This window comes from Sturnira hondurensis, unplaced genomic scaffold, assembly GCF_014824575.4.
Source record: "Sturnira hondurensis isolate 20B ecotype Veracruz unplaced genomic scaffold, ASM1482457v3 Scaffold0021143, whole genome shotgun sequence".
Classification (NCBI taxonomy): domain Eukaryota; kingdom Metazoa; phylum Chordata; class Mammalia; order Chiroptera; family Phyllostomidae; genus Sturnira; species Sturnira hondurensis.
This window is the reverse complement of record NW_028093774.1, coordinates 18,770,276-18,793,931: the sequence shown is the minus strand read 5'-3', so window position 1 is coordinate 18,793,931 and position 23,656 is coordinate 18,770,276. Positions and strand designations below refer to the sequence as shown.

Genomic DNA, 23,656 nt, shown 5'->3' with positions numbered 1-23,656 from the left:
AGCAGAGGAGCCCATGCACGCAGACCGACTGTAGACCCACGTGGCCCCTAGAGTGCCCACCTTTCTGACAGTCAGGAACTATCTCCCCTTTGTTGGCCCTCATAGTTCCGTGGGGGCCAACTGGATAGAAAGTGTTTATTATATCCCGGTGCAGGTGGACCTGCTTTGGCCTGAAGGCTACGTGGGTCTCAAAAGCTATTTCCTATGCCAGTACTTCTACTTACCGTCCTACCAAGCAGCAAGCCAGGAGGGCTGTCCTAACAAATCCGCACTGGTCCCTCCTGCGGCCAAGAGCAGGGCTTATGTTAATTATGAACACTCCAGAGGGATTCTGAGCATCCTCAGCAATGTCCCTTTAACAGACGTCAAGTTCAGGTCCCTTATGCCTCCCCTTCCAGGGCCCAGGGCAGACATCACGAGTTGATCATGCTTTTCTTTCCTGCTGCTATTAAATCAACTTTCTAGGCTACGGAGCAGCCTCTCTCTTCCTCCTCAGCCTGTAGTTTTCAGCCTTTGGCTCCTATAATGTCTCACTCACAGATGAATCTTTCTTTGTTTCCTCCCAGGTCCAGTCAGAACCTGTTCGTAGTGCACAAGTGCTACATCTTTCTGGTGTTCATGGTGGTCATTCTGCCCTCGATGGGCCTGACCAGGTACCTCCCGTCTGATCGCTCCTCCTCTCTCAGCCTGGCTCACCCTCAAGCTAGAACCTCCGCACCCAGACACTGTCGGTCGCCCTGTGGCCGCTGTAAACCCATTCCTCAGCTGACAGTTCAGTGCCTGCCAGGAGCCTAGCGCGTCCCAGGTATCATGCTAACTCTAAGGCGTCAACCACGAATTCTGCCTTCAAAGAGCTTATCGTCGAGCTGGGCTGATAAGCCAAGCCTGTCAGCTAACTGAAAGCCCAAGCTGGGGAAAATGCAGCCAACACGCAGCAGAAATTCAGCAGACAGAGAGAGAGAGAGAGCGCACTGTGGGAGAAATGGCTGGCGAAATTTTGCTAAAGGAGGTGGCCTTGAGCTCAGAAGCCAGAGGATTAGAGTCAGGAAGGCCCAGCCTCAGGAGGAAAAGAGGCAACGTGGACTGGCCAGCTAGAATGTTAGGGCGCAGGACACTTTGGGGCTTGGGCGAGGGAAGCCAGTCCAAGAAGAATTGAACCCCAGGCCCGAGTTCGTAAATTCATTAACTAAAGGGCCTGCTTTGTTCTTGCTTCCAGTCTGGACGTCTTTCTCCGATGGCTCTTTGACATCTACTACCTGGAGGAGGCGTCCATCAGGTTCCAGTGAGTACTCCCAGTGCACGGGGGCTTCGGTGGGTTCCTGCCGGGTGAGTGTGTGAGCCCTTCATTTGCGCAGACGGGAAGCACGAATGCACGCAGACACTCTCACTAGGCAGCCTCCTACCCTTTCCGGCACCACGGACTCCTTTGGCAATTTGGTAAAGCCCAGGGACCCCTTCTGTGAAGTTTTTGAAGTAAGTGTAGATTCACAGGAAACTGCCCTCCAAAAGTGTCCTAGGTACCCTTCACCCGGTGTCTCCCAGTGGTCATATCTTGTGTAACTTGTACAGTATCAGAGCTAGGACGTTGAAACAATTCACAGATCTTATGCTGGTTTTATACAGACTCTGATTAGATACGTTTAAATACATAAAACACCTGGATTCCCCCAACAACACAGACAAGTAGTTATCAAATATTTAAAAAATCAAAGTTGTAACATGATCACTATAACAGGACAACCCGTTTTAAATGTAGCAAGCTAAAGTTACCTTTTACTGTTTTAAAGGCCTCGGTGTGAAAGCTGATGTTCCTCTGTGGCAAAAAATCTTTGACGAGGCAACAGGCAGGTCGTGCGGCACACCCAGCCAGTTTTGATGTTTTTATGTTTAGGGTTACCAACGTTGAAAATCCCAGTTTTCAAAAGGTGTCATGTTGCAAATGACACGCAGGCATCCATAGCTTGCTCTGTAGAGCAAAACCCAGAATTCTCCGAGGCTCCTGCGCTTTCTGCAAACTGTAATTGTAACAAGTTGCGTGTTTATTCCTAAGATGAATGAGTTCATCTCTGGCTATTTAATATCTCAGAGTTTCTATGTGAGAAAGAAAAGCATTGTGAGTCCGTGACGGCTGGGCCGCCATCAAGAGGGAACAGCCGCGGAAGGAGTCCTGAAATATGTCCAGGGCTCACAGACTTCTCATGTCAAGGAAATTGACAGAACCGGGGAGGGGAGCACTGGAAACCAAGACATGCCTGGGTCACCAGTGTGAGGACAGGCAGCGTGGCCTTTAGGTGGCTGAATGACCCCGAGTTGATGCTGGCCAGCGACATCAAACACACATCAGTAGAGAGAAACTTTTCAGTCATGTGTAGTTCAGTGGCCTGTCAGGCAACTGGCCTCACTTTGAAGTGGTGACGAGTGTAGATGACATTGGAAGACGTCAGCAGTGACTGCAGTGTGATAGGACCTGACTTCAGTGGGTGACAGTCCCACAGTTGTGTCAGCCATCCAAGGCTGTGATTTTTTGTCCACACTTTTAATGGAAGGAAATGCTAATTGCAGCTAGAGGTTAGTAGAAAGAAAGATGTAATTTTTTCATCACTCAAGGTCACTGATCCAGTTCTCCTCATGGACACTCCAGGGTGTGTGGGTCCATGTCACACAGCCTGAATTAGATCAAGCCAGCAGGGGTGTCTCCTAACACACCCACGCTCCATGCAGACCACCCCCACCCCTGCTCTGATGGGCCCTTGTTCACTGGAACTGGGCTGGGAGCACGTGTGCGTGAAACTTAGTTTCCCCATCGTGACGAAGCAACAGGCAGGTCATGTTGGACACCCAGCCAACTCTGATTTTGTTAGGGTTGCAAACGTTGAAAATCCTAGTTTTCAAATATGTAACCCCCACTCCCTTGGCCCTTTTCTTCGCTCTCCCTCCTCCTCCCTCTCAACATCTCTGCCCTACCTGACGTCTGCCACTGTCCACCCCTCTCCGCGCCCAGGTGTGTGTTCCTGCCCGACAATGGCGCCTTCTTCGTCAACTACGTGATCACAGCCTCTCTGCTTGGCACGGGCATGGAGGTGATGCGCCTGGGGTCACTGTTCCTCTACAGCACCCGCCTCTTCTTCTCCAGGTCGGAGCCAGAGAGAGTCCACATCAGAAGGGTGAGGTCTGAGCGCAGCTCTCCAAGTTTCATGGGGGAGGGGGCTCCCTGGACACGCCAAGTGTGGGAGGCATGGTGAGGGGAGTGGGTGCTTCGTGGACTCCCGGGTTGGAAGCCAGGCTGCTGACCAGCTCCCAGAGGACGGATGAGGAGCCACAGGAGCAGCCCAGCGAAGGGGACCAGGCCACCTAAGGGCGACTCCTGTGTTCTGCCCTAGGACCAGGCCGTAGACTTCCAGTATGGGCGAGAATACGCGTGGATGATGAACGTCTTCAGTGTGGTGATGGCGTACAGCATCACCTGCCCCATCATTGTCCCTTTTGGTGAGTCATCCCTACGGCACACCTGGGGCGGCACGTCCTCAGACCGGAAGGAGGAGTCGAACCCACAACATCAGGCCACGTCCTGGAGCAGGAGGAAACCTGGGAGCGCCTGTCAGCAGGGCGGGAGGCGTCAGGGCCAAGGCCAGGTGGGAGGCTGAGGCTGCGCGGCTATTTACATAGGTTGTTTGTTGAGTGAATGCATGAGTGGAAGACCCTTCACCAGCCTGGCAGAGTTCTAGTCCCACAGGTTGGCACCACAGTTGCCACAGCCTGTTCTTGGCCCTTGTTGCTCGGACAGACCTCCAATCTGACTTCCCAGTTCTCTGGGGGACTCTGGGACAGCGCAGGCCCTGGCTAGGGAGCAGCCACTGAGTGCGCCTCCACCTTCCGGCCGCCAGGGCTGCTGTACCTGTTCATGAAGCACGTCTCAGACCGCTATAACATGTACTACTCCTACGCGCCCACCAAGCTCAATGAGCAGATCCACATGGCCGCCGTCAACCAGGCCGTCTTCGCGCCGCTGCTGGGTCTGTTCTGGATGCTCTTCTTCTCCATCCTCCGATTAGGTACGTACAGGCCTGCCCGGCCGCCCCACCTCTGCCCGCCTCCACCACGGCTCCGCTGGAACAGAAAAGGCCGAGAGGACCAAGTTGAGCACCGTCCAGCCGGGTGTCTTCTCTAGTCCCAGGGGCTTGTATTAGAGCCCTTTGGAGATGAGGGGAAGGCTTGGACCCTCCAAATCGTGCACATTCTGGGGTGCCGCCCTCAGGGCAAGAAGCATCATATTCCTTCATTCTCACTTTGGGCTGGCAGGAAATAGGATGTCAGCTCACAGGCTCAATTCCCGTGACATCCCCTCTGGGAACCTACAGGATGCCTGGTCTCTCTAGAGCTGCCAAAAACCTGGAGGAGGATTCAGAGCCTGCCCCCACAGCTTGCTTTTTTCCCTACTCTTGGCAACTGCTGTCCCTGTCCCCACCGGTCAGATACTGGAAATCCCCTCTGAGGCGAGACGCACACACTGACCTCCCCACCGTTCTCCCTGCCCCGTACTGTGTTCCGCCTCGTCCAACACTGGCCTTCCCTCAGGGACACTTGACCTTAACCTTCCTGATGGCACTGAGCAGGGAGGGTCCATGCTCTCTTACTCTCCCTGTCACAGGGGCACCTGGAAGCACTCAGGCCTCGGGCACGCGTGTGCATCGTTCATGTACGGCCACCCCCAGTTTCTCGTCCCCGGCCTCTCCCTCCACTTCGCACATTTCATTTTTTATGATGCTTTTTTCTAAGCATAAAGGACAACCGCTTATTGTCAAAAATAGAAAGATGAGCACTTGAGTCATCGGAAGCCTGAGGTCATTGCTCCCAGACCTCATACTGTGCACATGTGTTTTGCTCTTGTTTTTGTTTTTTATCTTGGGGGTGGGAGGGGGGAATGGCAAAGCCGAAGGAGTTTATCGGTTTATTGCTGCTTTTCCAATTGTGAAATTCACTTTGTAACATTGATTCTGTGTGAACATGTTTCTTTCCCATGGCCGAATTCACTTTCTCAGTTTGAGTCAGTTCTCCACTGCTGGATACCGAGGTGGTTTACCTTTTTTTGCTGTTACCAAAACAGGATTATAAGCATTGTTAGGCAGTAATGGTGTACAGGCCGATTTCTAATATTGACCTAGTTAGAAAGTGCTACCCTAGAAAAGTTACCAAATATCACCAAGCAAAACAGAAACAACAGCCTGGGGACCACGTCTCAGTGCCGTCAGCTCAGTGCTGCCCGGCTGCGCACGGACACCAGCAAGGGGAGGTGTGGGCCAAGGTCGTACATGGGGCAGTGGCACAAATGAGTGACTTAACCCCACTTCACAGGGACTGTGACGTGGGAGGCAACTCATGGGTGGAGAAGAACGTGTTTAATGGGCACTTAAATGGATACTTAAGTGAATTAATTTTTTTCAGTGGAACCCACAAGATGCCCAATTCTAAGCTGGTCACATAGCACGAAGGGACGATGTCATTGTGTCAGGCCATCGGTGCCAGCTGTTAGGAAGATAGTTGGGCAAGGGCTTCTCTGCCCCAGGCTTGAAGCCCCTGCAGAGGTGCTGAGTGGGCCCCAGGCACCTGTCAGTCTGGGACCATCTCAGCCAGGGGACCCCTGCCCACACTCCAGTCCTCAGGCACCAGGCCCCTCTTCTTCCTCTTGGCAGGGTCGCTCCACAGCATCACCATCTTCTCCCTGTCCACCCTCATCGTCTCCGTGGTAATTGCCTTCGTGGGCATTCTTCTGGGGAAGTTTCAGAACACACGCAGCTATGAGGTGAGTTGCCAGCCTGCCTTTTCTCCACTGGGTCTCCCTGGTCCCTGGGGGACAGAGCCTGAGGACACCCTCCTGGCCTGGGCACCCACAGCACCATGTGGACAAATGGTTCATGCCTCTCTCTCATCAGGGGATGTACCTATTCAGTGTGTATGTGTATGTGTGTGTGTGTGTGTGTGTGTGTGTGCCTCTTGCACTGGCCCTGACACTGCTCCCCTCACAGGTGGGGACATCTGGAAGACAGCTGTCCTCTCCTCTCCCCTCTGACACCCCCCATAGTGGGAGCCTGTTCAGCCCCTGGACTTCAAGCACCATTCCAAGGGATGGAGGGAGGGCTGGGGGTGGGGTGGAGGAGAAGGGTGGGGGTAGTAAAGGACAGGGACCTGGGGCAGCGGGCATTGTGGTCACTTTTAGGAGTTCCGGGCTTTTGACTTGAGGCTGTCTGGAGGGGGGCCTGGCTCTCTGGGCCCCAGGGCGCTTTCTGCTCTTCGCCGGTGGGGCCCAACCCACTCCTTAGAGAAGGGAGCTGATCCGTGCCCCCTGGGAGCTGTGCCAGCACAGCCACCTGCTATAGGCCAGCGCTGCCGCCATGAGGCGTCTGCGTAGGCACCCTGGAAGGATTTCCAGTGGACTAAAGCGTTATCTTCCATGGTTACACATTCGTTCTCATTGATTTATTTTTCTGGTTATAGCCGTTGGCACAGTTATCTGTTTATAATAGTGAAGTGTTTCCCCTTTAAATGAATGTATGTAAAGAAAGTAACTTGATCTGAAGTACTGTCACCCAGCTGAGTCAGAGCAGGGAGCCTCTTTGAAGAGGATCCTCTGGCTTCAGGTGCCGGCGCCATCCCTGGGACCCTGTGCTGTCCCTGGGACCCTGCACCGTCCCTGGGACCCTGGGCCCAGGTCCCCACTGCCCCCCTCCCCGGCCCATCCTTGTGCCCTGGCCCGAGCTGAGAAGTGGCAGAGTACATGGCACCCCCGGCTCCACCCTCCCACTGCAACGGAGTCACGTGCCCTGGCTGTCCACGTGCCCGCTCTCGGGCAGGAAGGTGGCAGGGGACCTAGACCCCAGGGGTTTAGGACTCATCCCAGACAGAGAGGGGAAACCCGGGAGGAAAGAAGAAAGAGTTGGCATCAAGGCATTTCTTCAACCGCAAGAAGGATCTTCTTGGAGCCCCGGCCCCACACCTGCTTACTTTTCGCCATCAGGGTCCTCGGGAACGGAGTGTTCTGGGAGGGTCACCCCAGCACCCCAGTCGCCTCTCTGTCCCCTGGGCTGCAGTCCTTTAAAAACGGAAGATCAGCTGATTACAAAGGGAGCCACAGGCCCGGGTGCAGGGGCCAGACTTACCCAGATGTGGGGAGGGAGGGGGCGAAGGGCAGATACGCCCACTCGGTGACCCTCCGTGTTTCTCCCCACCGCTGCAGCTGGAGGAGGAGATGGAGACCGTGTTCGACATGGAGCCAAGCAGCACCTCCTCCACGCCCACCTCCCTTGTGAGTCAGTGCCTTCACCCTGGGGGTCAGGTGGGGGGTGCCCACAGGGGGCGGGCCACTCCAGCAGCATTGCGGGGGGCACCAGCCTTCAGTGCCCGCTCCGGGTGTTGGGGAGGACTCGGGACTTGGCCCAGGTCCAATTGCTGATGCAGCAGGACTTGGTCCAGGTCCGATTGCTGCCGTGGCCCTGGCTGAAGATTTGGGAAGATAGAAGATCCAAGTTTAACTCAACAGTCCCTAGAAGGAACTCAGAGAGGAAGAGAAAGGTCAGGGAGAACCCAGCCACAGCAAGCTCAGTCGTGTAGACGCAGGGATGCACTGGGGCTCGGCCTCAGGACCAAAGGCTGCCTCCAAGGGGCACAGGTGCGCAGACAGGGCTGCAGGGAGCTGTTGGAGGTCTGGACTGAATGGAAGGCCTGGGGTGGCACCAGATGAGTGCACCCATCCGCGTGTGGAGAGACGAGGCCAGACTCGGATGTAGGGGTCCAGCAGGCTGGGCGCTGGCTCCCACACCGAGGCACAGCCTAGAGGGGAATGAGCCCTCACCCACATCCCAGCCACGAGTGTGGATACAGGGCCACCCAAGCTGGGTGCTGGGGGGGGGCACTGAAGAGGGCACTCAGGGAAGGCTTCCCGGAGGAGGGAACATCTGATCCAACCTCAGGAATGGATGNAGGCCTGGGGTGGCACCAGATGAGTGCACCCATCCGCGTGTGGAGAGACGAGGCCAGACTCGGATGTAGGGGTCCAGCAGGCTGGGCGCTGGCTCCCACACCAAGGCACAGCCTAGAGGGGAATGAGCCCTCACCCACATCCCAGCCACGAGTGTGGATACAGGGCCACCCAAGCTGGGTGCTGGGGGGGGTGGGGCACTGAAGAGGGCACTCAGGGAAGGCTTCCCGGAGGAGGGAACATCTGATCCAACCTCAGGAATGGACGTTGGGGTTGACAGGTGGAATAGGGTATGGGGAAAGAGCACTTTAAGAGGATCTGCCTGTGCCAAGGCCTGGAGGAGACAGTGGGGAGCCTTGGGGGAGTCCAGGGCGGCTGTTTGGAAAAGCAGAGTGGGTGGCGGGCCCAGGGGGGAGCAGGCTCAGCAGTTGCGGCGGATAGGCGAGGACACAGCGACGCAGCAGGGCTGAGCTCCTCCACTCGCTCCTGGTGTTTATGATGCGCCCACACGGGAAGGGTTTTAACCTTATTCTACAGCAGGAGAAACGGAGGCTCCAAAAGGTCGGTGAGTTTAGACCCCAGGTGCTCCCGAGCAGGCAGGTGGCAGAACAAAGTGGGAACCGGGTTTGCCTCTAAAGCTTGAGCTTTAAACAAATAACTGGAACTGATATTTTGAATCTTTTAATATTGTCACAGTGGTATATGAATCTCGTGAAAATTATGGGGAGAAACTGATAAGCAAAAGTAAGAAAATAAAGCCCTAACTAATGTGACTCAGTAGATTGAGCACTGTCCTGTGAACTGGAGGGTCACCGGTTCGATTCCCAGTCTAGGGCACATGCCTGGGTTGTGGGCCAGGTCCCCACTATGGGGCGTGTGAGAGGCAGCCAATCGATGTTTCTCACCCTGTCTTTCTCCCTCCTTTCCCCCCTCTCTCAAAATAAACTCCTTAAAAATAAGAAAATTGAAAGTCCATATTTTCACCACCCAGAAATGATGAATGATACCCAAGTTATATTCTCATATATATAATTTTTGCTAAAATTAAATGTTTTATAACTCTCATTTTTTTTGTTAACAATTGCCGTTTTTCCATATAAATTTTTACAACTTCAAATACCCAGTCCACATTCAGGTTGCTCTCAGTATTTCAGAAATATCTTTTACAGCTTGTCCAAAACAAGCTCCAGTCTGGTCTCTATCCCCCATTAACCTGGCACCTGTGCATGCCCCCTAAGGCTAGCTCCGTCTTTTTTTAAAGCTCACGGGAGAGACCAAGCCAGTAATCCCGCAGAATGTCCCAGCCCCTGGGTTTTTCTGACTGTTCCTCATGGCAGGTTCCACTATGTCCTGCATCTCCCCAAAACAAGAAATTCAAGTCCAAGTTCAACACTAGGTGCTAGTACACGTGACAGGTCATGCTGTGCCTTGCACTAAGACTTACCCAATATCCCGTTTGTTCCCGTTAATGAAAGTGCCGTGACGCCCCAAGCAGGAGGGTGACCGCTGGCTTCTTCCGTCGTCCAGTTGTGATTTTTCCCCTTCCGGCCAGAAGGTCGTCTGTGGGGTGTGCGTGGGTGTTATGCAACAGTCAGGTTCTTCTGTGGGAAAGCTGTTCCCTGCTCTGCTAGGGCTCTTTGATTTCACTGAAGTGAGTTACCCCAAGGAAGGTGTAAGTCTCTCCCATAATTACCTGTTTTTAAAATAAGGGGTTGGTTTAAAAGCCACTTCGAAGGACGACAGGCAGCGCTGCACCTAGTGTTTCCCGAGTTTCTCTGTCCTGCTGCCCTCCCAGGTGGTCCTGGGACTTGCCAGGTCACATGACCAAGGCCTCAGATAGTCGTCTCAGTTTCAAATCCCAATTCGCACACAGGCCAAGCAGTGACACAGCGGAGGGAAGTGTGGATGTGCCCCGGAGGCCAAGTTAGAAAGTGCACTAGCTCAGGAATGGGGGGAGGGTCTCCCCAGACCCCAGCCTAGGGGAGCCTTGATGTCATTTCCCCTGAGTTCAGCCCGGCCTGGAACCAAGAGTGAATGGCACGTGTGCCAAAGGAACAGTGACCAGAAGTTAGGAGACCTGCACTAACTGGCCCTGGGAGCTCGCAGATGCTCACTAATGAGCAAAGGCAGCTGCGCAGGGGGGATGGCCGGGCCTCAGGCTGAGGGAGGGCCCATGGCTTAGAGGGGCAGACTGTCTAGGGCATAGGGCATAAGGGGGGAGGGGACGTCCAGGGCCTTGCCCCAAATGTGACCTCACCCTGATCTTCCTTCTTTGTCCTGAGCAGATGTACGTGGCCACTGTGCTGCAAGAGCCAGAGATGAACCTGACTCCAGCCTCTTCCCCTGCCCAGCACACCTACGGCACCATGAACAGAGAGCCGGAAGAGGGAGAAGAGGAGAACGCTGCGAGGGGCTTTGCAAGGGAGCTGGACTCGGCCCAGTTCCAGGAAGGCCTGGAACTGCAGGGCCAGAGCCAGTACCACTGACCAGGACCCGAGGCCTCCCCCTGGCAACTCCAGCCAGGAGTGGCGGCCATGGGAGGGCCAGGCAGGGAGAGGCGAGGGGGCGGCCTGGACCTCCACGACGTCCTGCAGACTTCGGAAAGGCCTGACGAAGACCTCTACCGACCCGGCCATTGGCCGAGTGAAGGCCCCAGCCTGCCAGCCATCTAGAATGGGAGGTGCTGGACAGTGCACAGGGACCCCCAGATGGAACGGAGGATACCGGCCAGCACCGCATCTTCGGAGAGGTGGCTGAAGCCCAGGCAGGGCACAGAGACTCAAGGCTGGGGGACCTACCTGGGGTCAAGATGGAGAAATGGGTGTATAAGGGAAGAGGCAGAAAGAAGCCCACGAAAGACTCTCCAGGGTCTCTGCACCCTTCCACCAGCTGCCCTGTCAAGGAATTCCTGCTGCCGCTCCTGCCCCTGCCCCACCCCCACTCCTGGCCTATCCCTCCCCTGCGGTCTGCGGAAGCGAAGGTGTGTGTGCTGGGCCTCATCGACACCACGCAGGCGATTGCCTCATCCAGGTGCCCTGCATGGGAAACTGTAAAGAGGAAGTTTCTGTACCTACTGGAGCAAGGGGCAGCTGAGAGCCTAGACTGAGAGGAGGTGACTGAGGCCCTTCCTGTTCTTCTGGCCCGTGACAGATGTCCCCAGGGGCGGCAGAGTAGAGACCCTTCTCCTTGCCATTCCTGTAAGAGGAGCTGGAACATGATCCCTCGGGGCTCATTAAATGGGGCCTGTGTGCATTTTGATTAAAGCAAACCTCGGCTGTTACTATAAGGTGGGAGGGGCAGAGGCAGAATCCATGGACCGAGTGAATTCATGGAATTCTCTCCTCCCCACATGTTGCATGATGGGAAACCAGATACACCTCCCCAAGCCCCAGGGCCTAATGAGGGGAACCCCAAGGCCAAGGGTGTGGCCACTGCAAGCTGCTTCTGCCTCATACCCACTGAGTACACAGGCCCCCAGTGTGACCAAGGTGGGCCCCAGCTTAGGGTAAGGGATCCATGCTTCCAATCAAAGGCACTGGCCATTGCCGGCCCTCCAGGTAGGGCCCTTCCTCTACTCTCAGACTGAAGACGACTCGAGGGGTCTCCAGGGTGGTCCTGGTGATGCCCTGCGAGGGGTGGAGTTGGGGTGGGGCTGTGTCTGCCACAGAGAAGCCCTTTCTGGCAGAGTAAGCCCTACCAGAGCTGCCCCGTCCTGAGTCCTGGAACCGAGTCCTGAGCAGAAACAGTGCTGCAGACCCCCAGCACCTTGCCCCAGGCAGAGGGAGGCAGGCCTCTGCCTCTGGGGACATCTGGACTGCCAGGCAGTCCAGCAGAGGACACAGCGAAGGGCCACTGGGGCCTCAGTGGACCAGGACGAGCCAAGGGGTGGGGTCTGCAGGCTCTCGAGCTTTCCTGAACTCCTTCCTCCAAAGCGGGGGGTCAAACTCATTTTCACCAGGGGCCACATCAGCCTGCGGTTGCCTTCAAAGGGCCGAATGCAATTTTAGGACTGCATGCATGTAACGACTCCTTAACAGTTAAGCGAGAGCTTGGTGCTGCTGCCAGGTAGAAACAAGGTGCCGGGCCGGATAAAACAAGGCGGAGGGCCAGGTTCAGCCCTCGGGCCCTGTGTTTGCCATCTGTGCTCCAAAGGCAAGCGTCCTCGAAGCCAGGCTCCAGGTGCCCCTCACCTGGGCGTTGTCACTGGGTCCCAGGCACATGGGCACCCCTGAACTGAGATCACCTGGGCTTTGTCCTTGCCTCATCCTTGCCCACATCCCAGCTCCAGAAGTTTCAAGCTGCACCCCACAGATTCTCCTTGGCCCAGACTTTGGCTTGAGGCGTCTTCCCGAGAGCTTGAGTCCGCCAGGGAGCAGCAGTCCCTCCCCGCCTTGTCCAGCTTGGAAAAGGAGGAAACTATCCCCAGCCGGCCCTTTGTAAACCAGTGGTCCACAGGGCCCCCTCCCCCTAGCGTTTCGCCAGCCCACAAGGGGATGGGTTCTTTCCAGCACAGGGTGGTCAGGGCCCCAGCAGCAAGTTCCAGGCACTGCCCAACCGCCAGAGCGTGTATGTGGTGTGTGAGGAAGGCAGTGGGGGGGGCGGGGCCTGGCAGCAGCTGGCCTGCGGCCCACCCTCACAAGTCACTACTTGTGGACACCTGTCTCCAGTCTCTGCAGTGCTCCCTGGGCTGTTCCTGCTGCTTCTGCCACTGTCCCTCCTTTCTCCTCCCACTGCCCACCCAGCGGCCTGGGGAAGCTGCCTGTGGCTAGGCAGTGGGGCTCTGGAGGTCTCAGTCAGGACTCCAGAGTTTATTCCAGTCACGGGGGAAGCTCCTGGAGGTTTTGGAGCCCAGGAGTAGTGTGATCCCGTCAGGTGTCGAAGTGATCCCAGCAGATGACATGGCAGCGTGTCTGGGGCTTTCCCCTCTGAATCTGGGTCAAGTGCAGACCGGTTCTGAGAGAAGGCAGATGTTAGAAAATCCCAGAGTCCGCTCATTTCTCTACCCTCCCTAGAGACCTAGGACAATGGCCAGGCCCCACCACACTGCTAGAGCACTGCTGACCACTGTGTGGGGTGTGGGCGTACTCTGGCTCCTCACAGCCCACAGCCAGGCACCTGGCCTCCAGCTTGCGCTCGGCCCACACCTGCCTCACGCACTGGCCTCCACCTAGCCTGCCGGCCCGCTGCCCAGCCACCCCTCCCCTACCTGTCCACCGAAGCACCCCCTCTCAGACTTGGTCCGGGCTGGAGGGAGCTGCCTCCAGGATGGGGGTACCCGGTATTGCCTAGAGCCTTCGAGAAGTGCCCGACTTGGTCCAGAGCAGCTCCACGCCTGCCTGCCTCTTCTTCAGATGCTTCTGGAAGCCAAGTGCCTATCAGCAGCATTGCGCCCTCTGGGGACCTGGGTGAGGGGTATGGACTTCCCTTGGCTGCTACCACTAAAGGAATGTGCCAGAATGCCGAACCTTCTTGTTATTAATGTGACCGTGCCTTGAATAAACAGTATCCCGACCTCTTGGCCTGCGCCTCTGCATCTGGACCTGCCCAGCAGGGCTTTCCCTCCACCCGGAAGGAGCCGGAGCTGTTAAGGGATGGACCTCCCTGAGGTCACTGGGCTGAAGCAGCACACCTTCATGCTTTGGTCCCTGGGGCCAGAGCTGCCCTTCTGGGGTCCCCTCACCCCTGAGGACTTTGGTGGCCTCGCCATCACAGGGAAATGCCTGGAAGTGCTGCCTGGTCTGCTGGAGAGATGGGACGTGGTTTTGCCTCATTCTTTCTGCTGTGGATACCCTGAGAGCTCCTTGAGCACTAAGGAGACCTTTCTGGACCATGTGCTACCCAGGCACCATTGCAGCAGCCTCCCCTAGCCAGAGAAGAAGCTCCAGGGTGAGTTCTGGGCTCTGAGACTGGGCTTTTGGCCAAACCAGAAGCCACATTTGATCCAATGAAGATTTCCAGAGTAGCCCCCCAGAGTGGCTGGCAGGGCTGAGGTCTGCACCATCCTCAGCCAGCATCAGTGGGAGGGCAGGGGGAGGCTGAGGAGAGGCTGGGCACTTGATGATGCAGGAAGGGGGCCGAGCAGGTCTGGAGTGCCTGAGGATGGGCGGGGAGGCTGGAGCAGAGTGAGGCAAGAGCTGGGGCGGGAGGGGAGGGGCCGGGGGGAGCCGCTCTGTGGGTCCCGGTGGGGACTCCAGGATTCCAGTCACCGGGGAAGCTTCTGGAGGCTTCGGAGCCCAGGAGTGGTGTGATCCTGTCAGGTGTTGAAGTGATCACTTAGCCACTGGGCGGGGACAAGATGGAAGCAGAAACCCCACTGGGGCCCTGTTGGAAGCATCAGGAGAAACAACACAGCAGCGCGGTAAGTAAGGAAAGAGGCAGAGAACTCCAGTCTAGGGTCTGAGGATGGATTGAATGTGGAGTCTGGAAAAGAGCAAGGAAGTAAGGACGACTCCCAGTTCTTCAGCCTGAACACCTGGGGTGAACGGGTGTACCCCAGAGGATGCGGAAAGGGCTGGTGTGGGGGCAATACCGAGTGCTACTTGGGTCATGTCACGTTGGAGATGCCTTGTGGGGATGTCGGGCAGACAACGGGATACTGGAGTCGGGAGTAGGGGGGGTTAGGGAGGTGACGCACACTTCAGAGTCGTCAGCGTGTGGGTGGTGGTTGAAGCATGGACCAGCTGAGACCTCTGCATGGGCAAGTGGAGGTAGGAGGAGGTCCAAGGCAGCTGAAAGGAGAACCCCCACAGGAGCCTGAGCAGGAGAAGAAGCGGTGAGGAAGGAGGAAGACCAGGAAAGCCTGGTGTCCCTGAAGCCCAGGAAAGAGGAACTCCAGAAGGAAGGAGGAGCCCCAGCCCCAGCCGCAGCCACACTGGACAGTCAACACGGCCATAGAAGAACGAGTTCAAAGATGCCACGGAGGAGCATGGGCCATTAGAACGCTGGGCATGCCACTAAAGAGACAAGAGGGTCTCTCCCACAAACCGAAGGTATAGGGGGTCGGGGAGAGGCCGTAGAGAATGGAAGGTTTAAGAGACACAACGAGATGCAACATGTGGCCCTTGGTTACAACCCTGAGTCGAACAAACCAGCTGCAGAAAGACATCTTTCAGACATCAGGGGATTTCAAACACAGACTGGGCATCAGGTGAGGTTGAGGAGGTACTGTTCTTCTTGGTAGGTGTGTTGACCGCCTGGGTTAAGAAGTGAAAAAAGTATCAGCCGGTAGTTTGTATGGAAGACTTTACAGGAGAAGGAACAGGAAGTCTGGGACTTGCTTTACAACTCTCCAGCAAAATGAAAGGGGTGGGGGCCCTGAGCGCTCACCATTGGTGCTGGGTGAAGGGCGCATGGAGATTCGCTAGGCCCTGATTTTTGTGCACGTGAACAATTTTTATCATAAAAAAGTTTAAAAATAAAGGGAAGAGTGATCAAGTCTTCCAAGTGCAGCTGAGCAGAAGAGCGAGATGAGGTCTGAGACTTGACCCTGAATTTCACAGGATAAAGGTGTTGGTGACCTCAACCCTAACTGATTAGGGGTGGGGCTGAAAGCCTGGTAAGATAGGTCCTGTTTGCTCACACGAGTGAGGAAATGAAAAACTGCAGGGCAAGACAATTCTTTTGAAGAATTTTGCTGTCAAAGGAAATAAAGAAACAGTGGCAGCTGGAAACAGAAGAGGGGTATAGGGGTGGGGCAGCTCTTTGTATAAGACGGGACATGTGACCTGATAGACAGGGGAAGAATACAAGACAGAGAGGACTGCAGGGCTGAGAGGAGGAAGGAACTACACCACCACGCATGCACATGTATGCACATGCATGCACATGCATGCACAAGCAGAAGGGTAGCCTTCAAGAGAGGTGAAAAGCACCCATGCTTAAGATGGCTGAAGAGGCCGGTCAGAGGAGAGTGCTCAGTCTTCCCAAAGCCACGTCACCCCGCTCACCTGAGTGGGTGCCAGACATTCGAGGACTGTAGGCCAGGCATGGACTCCTGAGTCGGGGCTGTTATCAGATCATGCAGTGTGGAGGCCCCGTCTCAGTGGCTACCGTGGGGCTCAAGAAAAACCCGCTTTCGCTGCCACAATGGGAAGACGTCCCTAATGAGCTCCGGCCCCAACACCTGCAGGCAGGCTGCCTGGCAGGCCTCACCACCTGAGCCTGGCTGGGAGGTGGGAGGCTCTGCTGGCAACAGCAGCCTCGGTATTGGTGAGAAAACTGAAGCCTCAGGGTGAGGACCGTGACCTGGGTACAGCCCTTCCAGCCACTCACAGCCCAGCTCTAGGACCCCACACCTTGGAGGCCAGGAGCAGGGAGTGGGGGCTACCCCCAAGCCTGTTGGCATGATGTCCACTCTTAATGCTGCACCTTTCCTGGCCCCCGTCTGCCTGACCCTCCTGAACACACACACACACACACACACACACACACACACACCTGCTCTTCAACTCCAATAGCCACTCCAGGTTAACTCATTTAATGTCTCCTAAAAGCCCGCCCTGCGATCGCCACCGTCCCCTCCAAAAAGGATCTACAAGCTTTCCTCAGAGTCTGTGGTGCCCTTTGCTGCTGTCTTGGCACCTGGCCCACTCCCATCCCTGGCAGGGACCTGGCAGGTCCCTGACCCCCAAAAGTATAGTGACATAAACACAGTACAAGTTTATGTCTCTTTCCTGTAAAATTCAAAATGAGTCCCTGCTCTACCTGTGGGAGAAGTACCTGGGCCCCACCAGGCACTTCTGATTAGTGGGCTCTCTCCTCCAAGCAGTGATTCAGGGACCCAGGTTCCTTCCAACTAATGGCCCTGCAGCTTCAACACATGGCCCCCGAGGTCACTGTGAGGTCTGCATCAAACCAGCAGCTGGATGACAGAGCACAGAGCAGCTTGCAGGAGGCTGGGGGTCTAGGTCTATGGAAATAGCATCCATGTCCACACATTCCACTGGCCAGAACTTGGTCACATGACCCATCTCGTTGCAAGGGAGGCTGGGAAATGTAGCCAAGCCCAGGCAGAAGAAGCACTGGATTCAGTGCCCCACCGGGCAGTTTCCACCACAGACCCCTAGTAGCTCCATCTCCACCACTGGCTTCCCCAGGCCCTTTTCTTCTTTTCCACCTGTTCTTACAGTGGCCCTCCTGACCCCATCCCCCTGCCCTGCCCTAGACCCACCACTCGGCAGTTTCATCTGACACAAGCTGACACCCAAGAAAAGACCAGTCCCAGAGGGTCAGAGAGTCACACAGAAGAGGTTTATTCCTCAAGAGNGGAAATAGCATCCATGTCCACACATTCCACTGGCCAGAACTTGGTTACATGACCCATCTCGTTGCAAGGGAGGCTGGGAAATGTAGCCAAGCCCAGGAAGAAGCAGCACTGGATTTGGTGCCCCGCCGGGCAGTTTCCACCACTGACCCCTAGTAGCTCCATCTCCACCACTGGCTTCCCCAGGCCCTTTTCTTCTTTTCCACCTGTTCTCACAGTGGCCCTCCTGACCCCATCCCCCTGCCCTGCCCTAGACCCACCACTCGGCAGTTTCATCTGACACAAGCTGACACCCAAGAAAAGACCAGTCCCAGAGGGTCAGAGAGTCACACAGAAGAGGTTTATTCCTCAAGAGTTTACACAACCACAGTGCAGAGCAAGAGATAAAAGTGCGGGCAGCCCAGGACAAAGGTAGAGGGGCTGCTTTCTTGCCTGTCCACCCACCTGAGTACTGGCACACACCGAGTGTGAAAGATGAGGCTCTGTGGGCCCGCCTACAGTGTGGACAGAGGCAGAAAGGAAAGCTGGGGAAAGGAGACTCGGGGCTCCCAGAATGGAGTCACCCCGCCTCCCTTGGCCTTCCACAGCCCCACCCCACCCACCCTGGCTGGCCAGCTGGTTCCTGCAGAGCAACAGTAAGGGAGCTACCACCAGAAGCACTGAGGGAGGGAAGGGGGGATCCTGCAGGGACACCCTACACCCTGGTAGGTCCCTGAGGCCCCAATGAGCCCCTCACAGACCCTCGCCTGTCCCTTCCTCGGCAGTTCTCCTGCTGACCTGCCTGGGATTCTGCCATGAAGGCTCAAGCTGTCCCTCCCCTTTCCTTGTGACAAGCAAACTCCCTGGGAGAGCACAGCGTTAAAGAAGGTGCCTGGAAGTCGGCCGTCCCACCCCGCAACTTGGCCCAGGCTCACCCGAAGAGGGGTACTGACAGAAGAGGCCTATACCCTCCTGGCCCCAGGCCTCCAGTGCCACCCAAATGCGGCTCCTCCTCATGGCCAAAGAAGAGACACCCGAGGGGAAAGAGGGCAGGCAGGGAAGAAGCCACTGAGGGTGCAGGAAAATCCAGAAGCCCTTTGCTAAAGGAAAAGCCACCTGTCCGCACTTCGGAGGTTCAGGGGTGGAGACCCAGGCTTGCTCCACCACCTCTCCGGTATGGTCAAGGGGACAAGGGGCAAGACACAGGCGGGCCTGGGGGAGCCTGGGCTGCAACAGACACAGACAGATGAAGGCCACCAGGTGGGGGCGGCTGGGCAGACGCAGCCTCTTACTCGCCGTCCCAGCCGCGACTCATGGCCCGCACCACGGCCCCGTAGAGCTGGCTCCAGGCTGATCGAGTGGCAGGTGTGAAGGCGGGGCCCAGGCACTTCTCGAGCATGTAGAGCAGGGACTCGCCCACGGTCTGCAGAGGAAGGAGCTCCGTCATTCCCGTAGGCAGGAAGGCATCTCCTCCCCGCTCCCCAGGTGAGGAGGCTAGGCCTGCGGCTGGGAGGGGCTCCCGGGCCTCTCTTCTCCCCTGAGCAGGACTCTGCCCCAACCCTTGGGTGCCACTTTGTGCCCTCTTTCCCCCTGAAATGTGAGGCTTATAGTGAACAAAGTCATTGCCCGAAGACCTCAGTGTGCCCCCGGCAGGCAGCATTCACGGTGCCCGGAGCCCAGGCTCAGCAGCCAGATGGCCCTGAGTTCTCTTTTTGACTCCGCCATTCACAAGCTGTGACCTTGAGCAAGTCACGTCACTTCTCTGAGCCTCAGTTACTTCATCAGTCAAACAAAGAAAGTAAAAAAAAAAAAGAAGTTCTAATTCATTGGGTTGTTGAAATGATTAACTGAGATCATCGATGAAAAGCTCTTAGCATAGCATTTGCACACAGTAGGCCTTCAACAAAAATAACGGCCCTCCCTTGTTGTTCGTCGTAATAAAATGAGGTTGATTTATGCCCCAAATACTCACCAACTACCCACTGAAGGCCGGGCCTGGTGCTAGTGCTGGGGGAGGGAGGACAGGGCTGATCTGGTCCCTTCCCCAAGGCACTTACCATTTGGCAAGGTGACTGGACTACGTGGTAGACTGTCACCTCAGTGGCCCCCAGTGAACCTCGCCTTGAGCAGGGGCCCCCCACCTTAATCCTGGGCTCATTTGTGTGATGGGTTCTGGTCCATGGGACATCAGCGAGAGTCATGCAAGTAGATCCTGGAAAGCACTTGCCCATGCAGGCTTGTCCTCTCGGAACGCTCCCTTCTGTCCGGCTGCTGCCCTGGACAGAAGCTCAGCCACATCCCTGAATGACGAGGCTGCAGGGAGAGGGACTGCAAGGAAGACAGGTCCCCCTGGACATTCCATCCCCAGCCGGGCTCCCAGCTGGAGGCACTGCATGAGTGACCGGAGCCACACCATAGGGAACAGAAGACCCACTTCACTGAGTCCAGAGAAATTAAAAATCCCCGTTTGTTCGGATGGTCTTATACACAGCAACAGAAAACTGAGCAGACCAGTGAATCCCACAGGCTTCTTAACTTTCTATGGTTCTAAGAGAAGTCACACTAGAGAAGAAGAATCGGAGGCTCAGAGAGGTCAAGGCAGCACCAGNCTCAGTGGCCCCCAGTGAACCTTGCCTTGAGCAGGGGCCCCCCACCTTAATCCTGGGCTCATTTGTGTGATGGGCTCTGGTCCATGGGACATCAGCGAGAGTCATGCAAGTAGAGCCTGGAAAGCACTTGCCCATGCGGGCTTGTCCTCTCGGAACGCTCCCTTCTGTCCGGCTGCTGCCCTGGACAGAAGCTCGGTCGTATCCCTGAATGACGAGGCTGCAGGGAGAGGGACTGCAAGGAAGACAGGTCCCCCTGGACATTCCATCCCCAGCCGGGCTCCCAGCTGGAGGGACTGCATGAGTGACCGGAGCCACACCATAGGGAACAGAAGACTCACTTCACTGAGTCCAGAGAAATTAAAAATCCCCGTTTGTTCGGATGGTCTTATACACAGCAACAGAAAACTGAGCAGACCAGTGAATCCCACAGGCTTCTTAACTTTCTATGGTTCTAAGAGAAGTCACACTAGAGAAGAAGAATCGGAGGCTCAGAGAGGTCAAGGCAGCACCAGGGTCACACAGCAGGTATGTAAGGAGGCCCCCAGCCCCGGTCATGTGAGGGAGGGTACGGTAATGTGGAGATAAGGGAGGACAAGCAGAGAGCGGTGGCCTCCAGCCAGGAGCTCAGGACAGAGAAGGGTCCCTTCACCCACCGAGAAGGAGCTGAGCTTCACCCCTACTGCACAGTGCTTCCTGCCCAGGCCAGCCAAGTACTCCCCCAGTGGGGACAGGTCCTCCACGTTGGTCACCGCAGCATCAATCACAAGCATCACCTGTCAAGGTCAAGGTGGTAGTGAAACAGAATGGCTAGAGTGATCTCCCTGCTCACAGCCACAGTCCAGAACCTGGGGGTCTCAACTGGAGGTAAGAGAGGTCACCAGGACCCTCCGTTTTCAAGGATCAGAATGGAAAGCAACGTGTGTCTGTATACAGTAGGCTCTCAGTGCATGACAACCAGACTATCATGCTACACACTGAAAGAAGCCTCCTCTTCTGTGGGGCTCAATGCCCTAAACACGCCTGCAAGACAGTGTTGTCTGCCTGGGACAAGGGGAAACTGAGGCCCTGTGGGAGCCTTTGAGGAACTCCCAACTGGTGTTCACAGGCAGAGGCCCCTAGTAGATGAGCACCAACACCACCTGAAGGAGCCAGGGGTCAAGGCCAAGGGCAATGACAGAGCTGGGGCCAGATGACTAAGCACAGGGTGGAGGAGGAGGAGGAGGCTGCCCCTGGTGCCCAGCCTGGGCCCAGCTCGGTGCAGGGAGATGGAGCAGGAGGCAGGTAAGACCAGGCTGGGGCAGAACGCCGAAAGGATTTCCACTCTTCCCAGTCCCTCATTCTCCCCCAGGATGGCGCTCTGCTGGGTCTCAGAGGCCACTCCAGCAGGGGCCTTCCTCTCACCTTCCTGATGTGGTCCAGGAACTCAGGGGAGGAGAGGCAGTCCTCCAGGCTGGAGAACTGACGGCAGTTGTACTGGAAGAGGGGCAGCAGGTCGGGCTCCAGGTCAAACAGCCTATAGGGGAGGCCCGGTGTCAGCCCTGGATGTGAGCTCTGGCAGGCCCCAGCACACCAGCTGGGCTGCCGCCATGGGGGTGGGGGTGGCCGGGTTGGGGCCATAATCTATAGCACCTCCTTCTTAGAAAGAGCATGTGTCCCTGGGCCACTCCCAGGACCTGGCAGGTGGCAGCCCCTCCATAAACAGTGGAGGGGTGCTGTGGCGGGAAGGGATCCTCAAACACACGCTCTCTCTCTCTCCGCCCCCTCTCTCCATCCTTCCCATTCTTGGGCCAGAATATTCTAGTCTCATCAGGCCTGAGAGGTTTCTGGCCAGTGATGATAACGATAGTATTAAGAACTCCTTACACTTGCTGAGCATTGAGAGCTTTACACACAGTTAACTAGGGTATTCCTCACAATCCTAAACAGTGGGTGCAATAGTTATCCCCGTTTTATGGAGGAAACAAGAGCCCAGAGAGGTTAAGTAACTTGCCTAAGGTCACACAGCTTGGGAGTAAGGCAACCACAGAGGGTGCCTGAGTAAACAGTGGGTTTGGGAGGAAGCACGGAGATGGAGAAGCAAAGCAGCAGCTCTCAGTCACTTCTGGGAGGGCTCATCAGGATTATTTCCTTCCCTTTTAAGGGAAGGTAGGGGTGGAGAGCTGGGAGTTGGGAGTGGGGTGGAGTTTGCAAAAGCTTCCTCAGAAGTTCTGGGTTAGCTTAGGGAGCTGAGGCTCCCAGAGGACCATGGCGGGAGGGTGTCTTGCCTCTCTCTCGTGCTGACAGAGGCTGCCAAGAGACCCTCAAGCTGAGGTTACAGATTGGCCTCCCCCTCCCCCTTAGGGGCTGGCACCCCCTTACCCCTCTTCCCAGTGGTGAGACTCGGGCGTCTGTCATCCCTTTCCCATTCTCTGTGCTAGCTTGGTCCTTCCCTTGGAAAGGTTTAACCTTCCCTTGGTTGCTGCAAGTGCGGTCTCCTGGGGCCTGGACCCCATGTTCTGTCAATCAGGCATCCAGCCCCCACTCCCTGTAGGAGCTGGGGATGGGCACCCCAGTCTTCCCTTACTGGCCACGGTGGGCACCCCTGGAGTTACCATCCAAGGAGCAAACACCCACGAGGCTCAGCGCCGGGGGTGGGGTCGGGTGTGAGGGCCCACTCCCGCCCCCAAAGAGCCTTGTCGCGACTGATGAGCGGATGTGCGGCGTTGGAAGCTAGACGCTCCCTCCGCCAAGTGAGAGCAGAAGGGGTCGCCGCTCCTACCTCCTCTGCGCACATCCGGAGAGTCAGTTTTTCCCTCCTCTGGAGCTGGGCCAGCCACCTCGAACCCGTTCCTGACCAGGGCCCTGCACCCCTGAACCTGGGGCTCCCGGGCCACTCTCACCTGGTGAACAGCACTGCACCGTGCTCCGGCGGGCTTCGGCTCACCGCCTGCCAGCTCTGCCGGATCAGCTCGGGCTCTGGGGGCTCCATGCTCGCCCAGGGATGCAGGGCACGAGGGTGGGACCCTCAGGGCGCCAGCACCGTCACCGCACGTGAGGTCCCATCTCCGAGGCAACGTGGGACACTCCGCACCCCTGGCAGACCCTGCGCCTCTGCCTGTAGGATTCGTTCCTTCCCGACCGTAGGTGGAGGCGCCACAGCCCTGCCGGCCCCTCTGATGCTTCTGGGGACCCTGCTCGGGCCACTGATCCCTGCGCCCCGCGGCTCTGAGAGTGCCCGCCTCGCACCGCGGGAGCCGACCAACTGGGGCCCTTTAAAGCATCCGCGCCCCCGCCCCTCTCCGTCCATGAAAGCGCGCGAGACTCTGGGCAACCTGGCGTTGCCCCAGGAGACCTGGTGGCCGGGGCATCGCCAGCTTCAGAGTTTGACAGAAATCGTTCAGCTTCAGGTTTTCACCCGGAAACCGGTGGTAGTATCACACCACCCACTTACTAGTCAGGAATTCAACTGGTCGCCGTAGGTGGGCCCTCCACGAGCCTCACACAAACAGCACCTGGACACATTTGAGTCTGTCACCCCTTCCCTCCTCCGCAGGGTCAGACCTGGGGATGCCAGGGCGCCTACCTATGTGACCAGGCTGAGGTGGGGGCGCCCTCTGCCCTGGTTCTGAGTGTGGCTGAGGCATCACCCCACCTCCGGCCACCAGGGCTCTGAACAGCAGGCCCAGCCCACGTCCCTCCCCAGCCTGGCTGGGTGTTCCCCAGACTGTCTGTAGAGATCTGTGGGCTCCAGTGCCAGCCTGGCTCTGCTGGGCCAGGGGGAGTCTTGCGTGTATCAGCTGTGGGCACTGCCTGACCCAGACATGGAGGGAGTTAAGCTCAAACATTCTACTATCC

At 56.7% G+C, this 23,656-nt stretch overlaps 2 protein-coding genes across 3 annotated transcripts in view; one reads left to right on the top strand and one right to left on the bottom strand.

Annotated features, from left to right (window-relative positions):
* TMEM63C (transmembrane protein 63C) overlaps positions 1-11,333 on the top strand; it is a 48,200-nt gene extending 36,867 nt beyond the window's left edge. For both annotated transcript variants that reach the window (XM_037031529.1, XM_037031530.1), the window contains exons 17-24: positions 567-653; positions 1,217-1,282; positions 3,002-3,164; positions 3,381-3,486; positions 3,885-4,052; positions 5,691-5,800; positions 7,232-7,300; positions 10,258-11,333. In XM_037031529.1, the coding sequence (XP_036887424.1) occupies positions 567-653; positions 1,217-1,282; positions 3,002-3,164; positions 3,381-3,486; positions 3,885-4,052; positions 5,691-5,800; positions 7,232-7,300; positions 10,258-10,458 (970 nt within the window). In that variant the 3' untranslated portion in view covers positions 10,459-11,333. The remainder of the gene's footprint in view (positions 1-566; positions 654-1,216; positions 1,283-3,001; positions 3,165-3,380; positions 3,487-3,884; positions 4,053-5,690; positions 5,801-7,231; positions 7,301-10,257) is intronic.
* Positions 11,334-17,857: 6,524 nt separating this feature from the next.
* NGB (neuroglobin) lies at positions 17,858-23,421 on the bottom strand. The gene is made up of 4 exons (XM_037031531.1): positions 22,702-23,421; positions 21,224-21,335; positions 20,476-20,595; positions 17,858-18,636 (listed from the first exon to the last, which is right to left on the bottom strand). The coding sequence occupies exons 1-4, from the start codon at positions 22,788-22,790 to the stop codon at positions 18,502-18,504; spliced, it is 456 nt and encodes a 151-aa protein (XP_036887426.1). The 5' UTR covers positions 22,791-23,421; the 3' UTR covers positions 17,858-18,501.
* Positions 23,422-23,656: the final 235 nt, after the last annotated feature.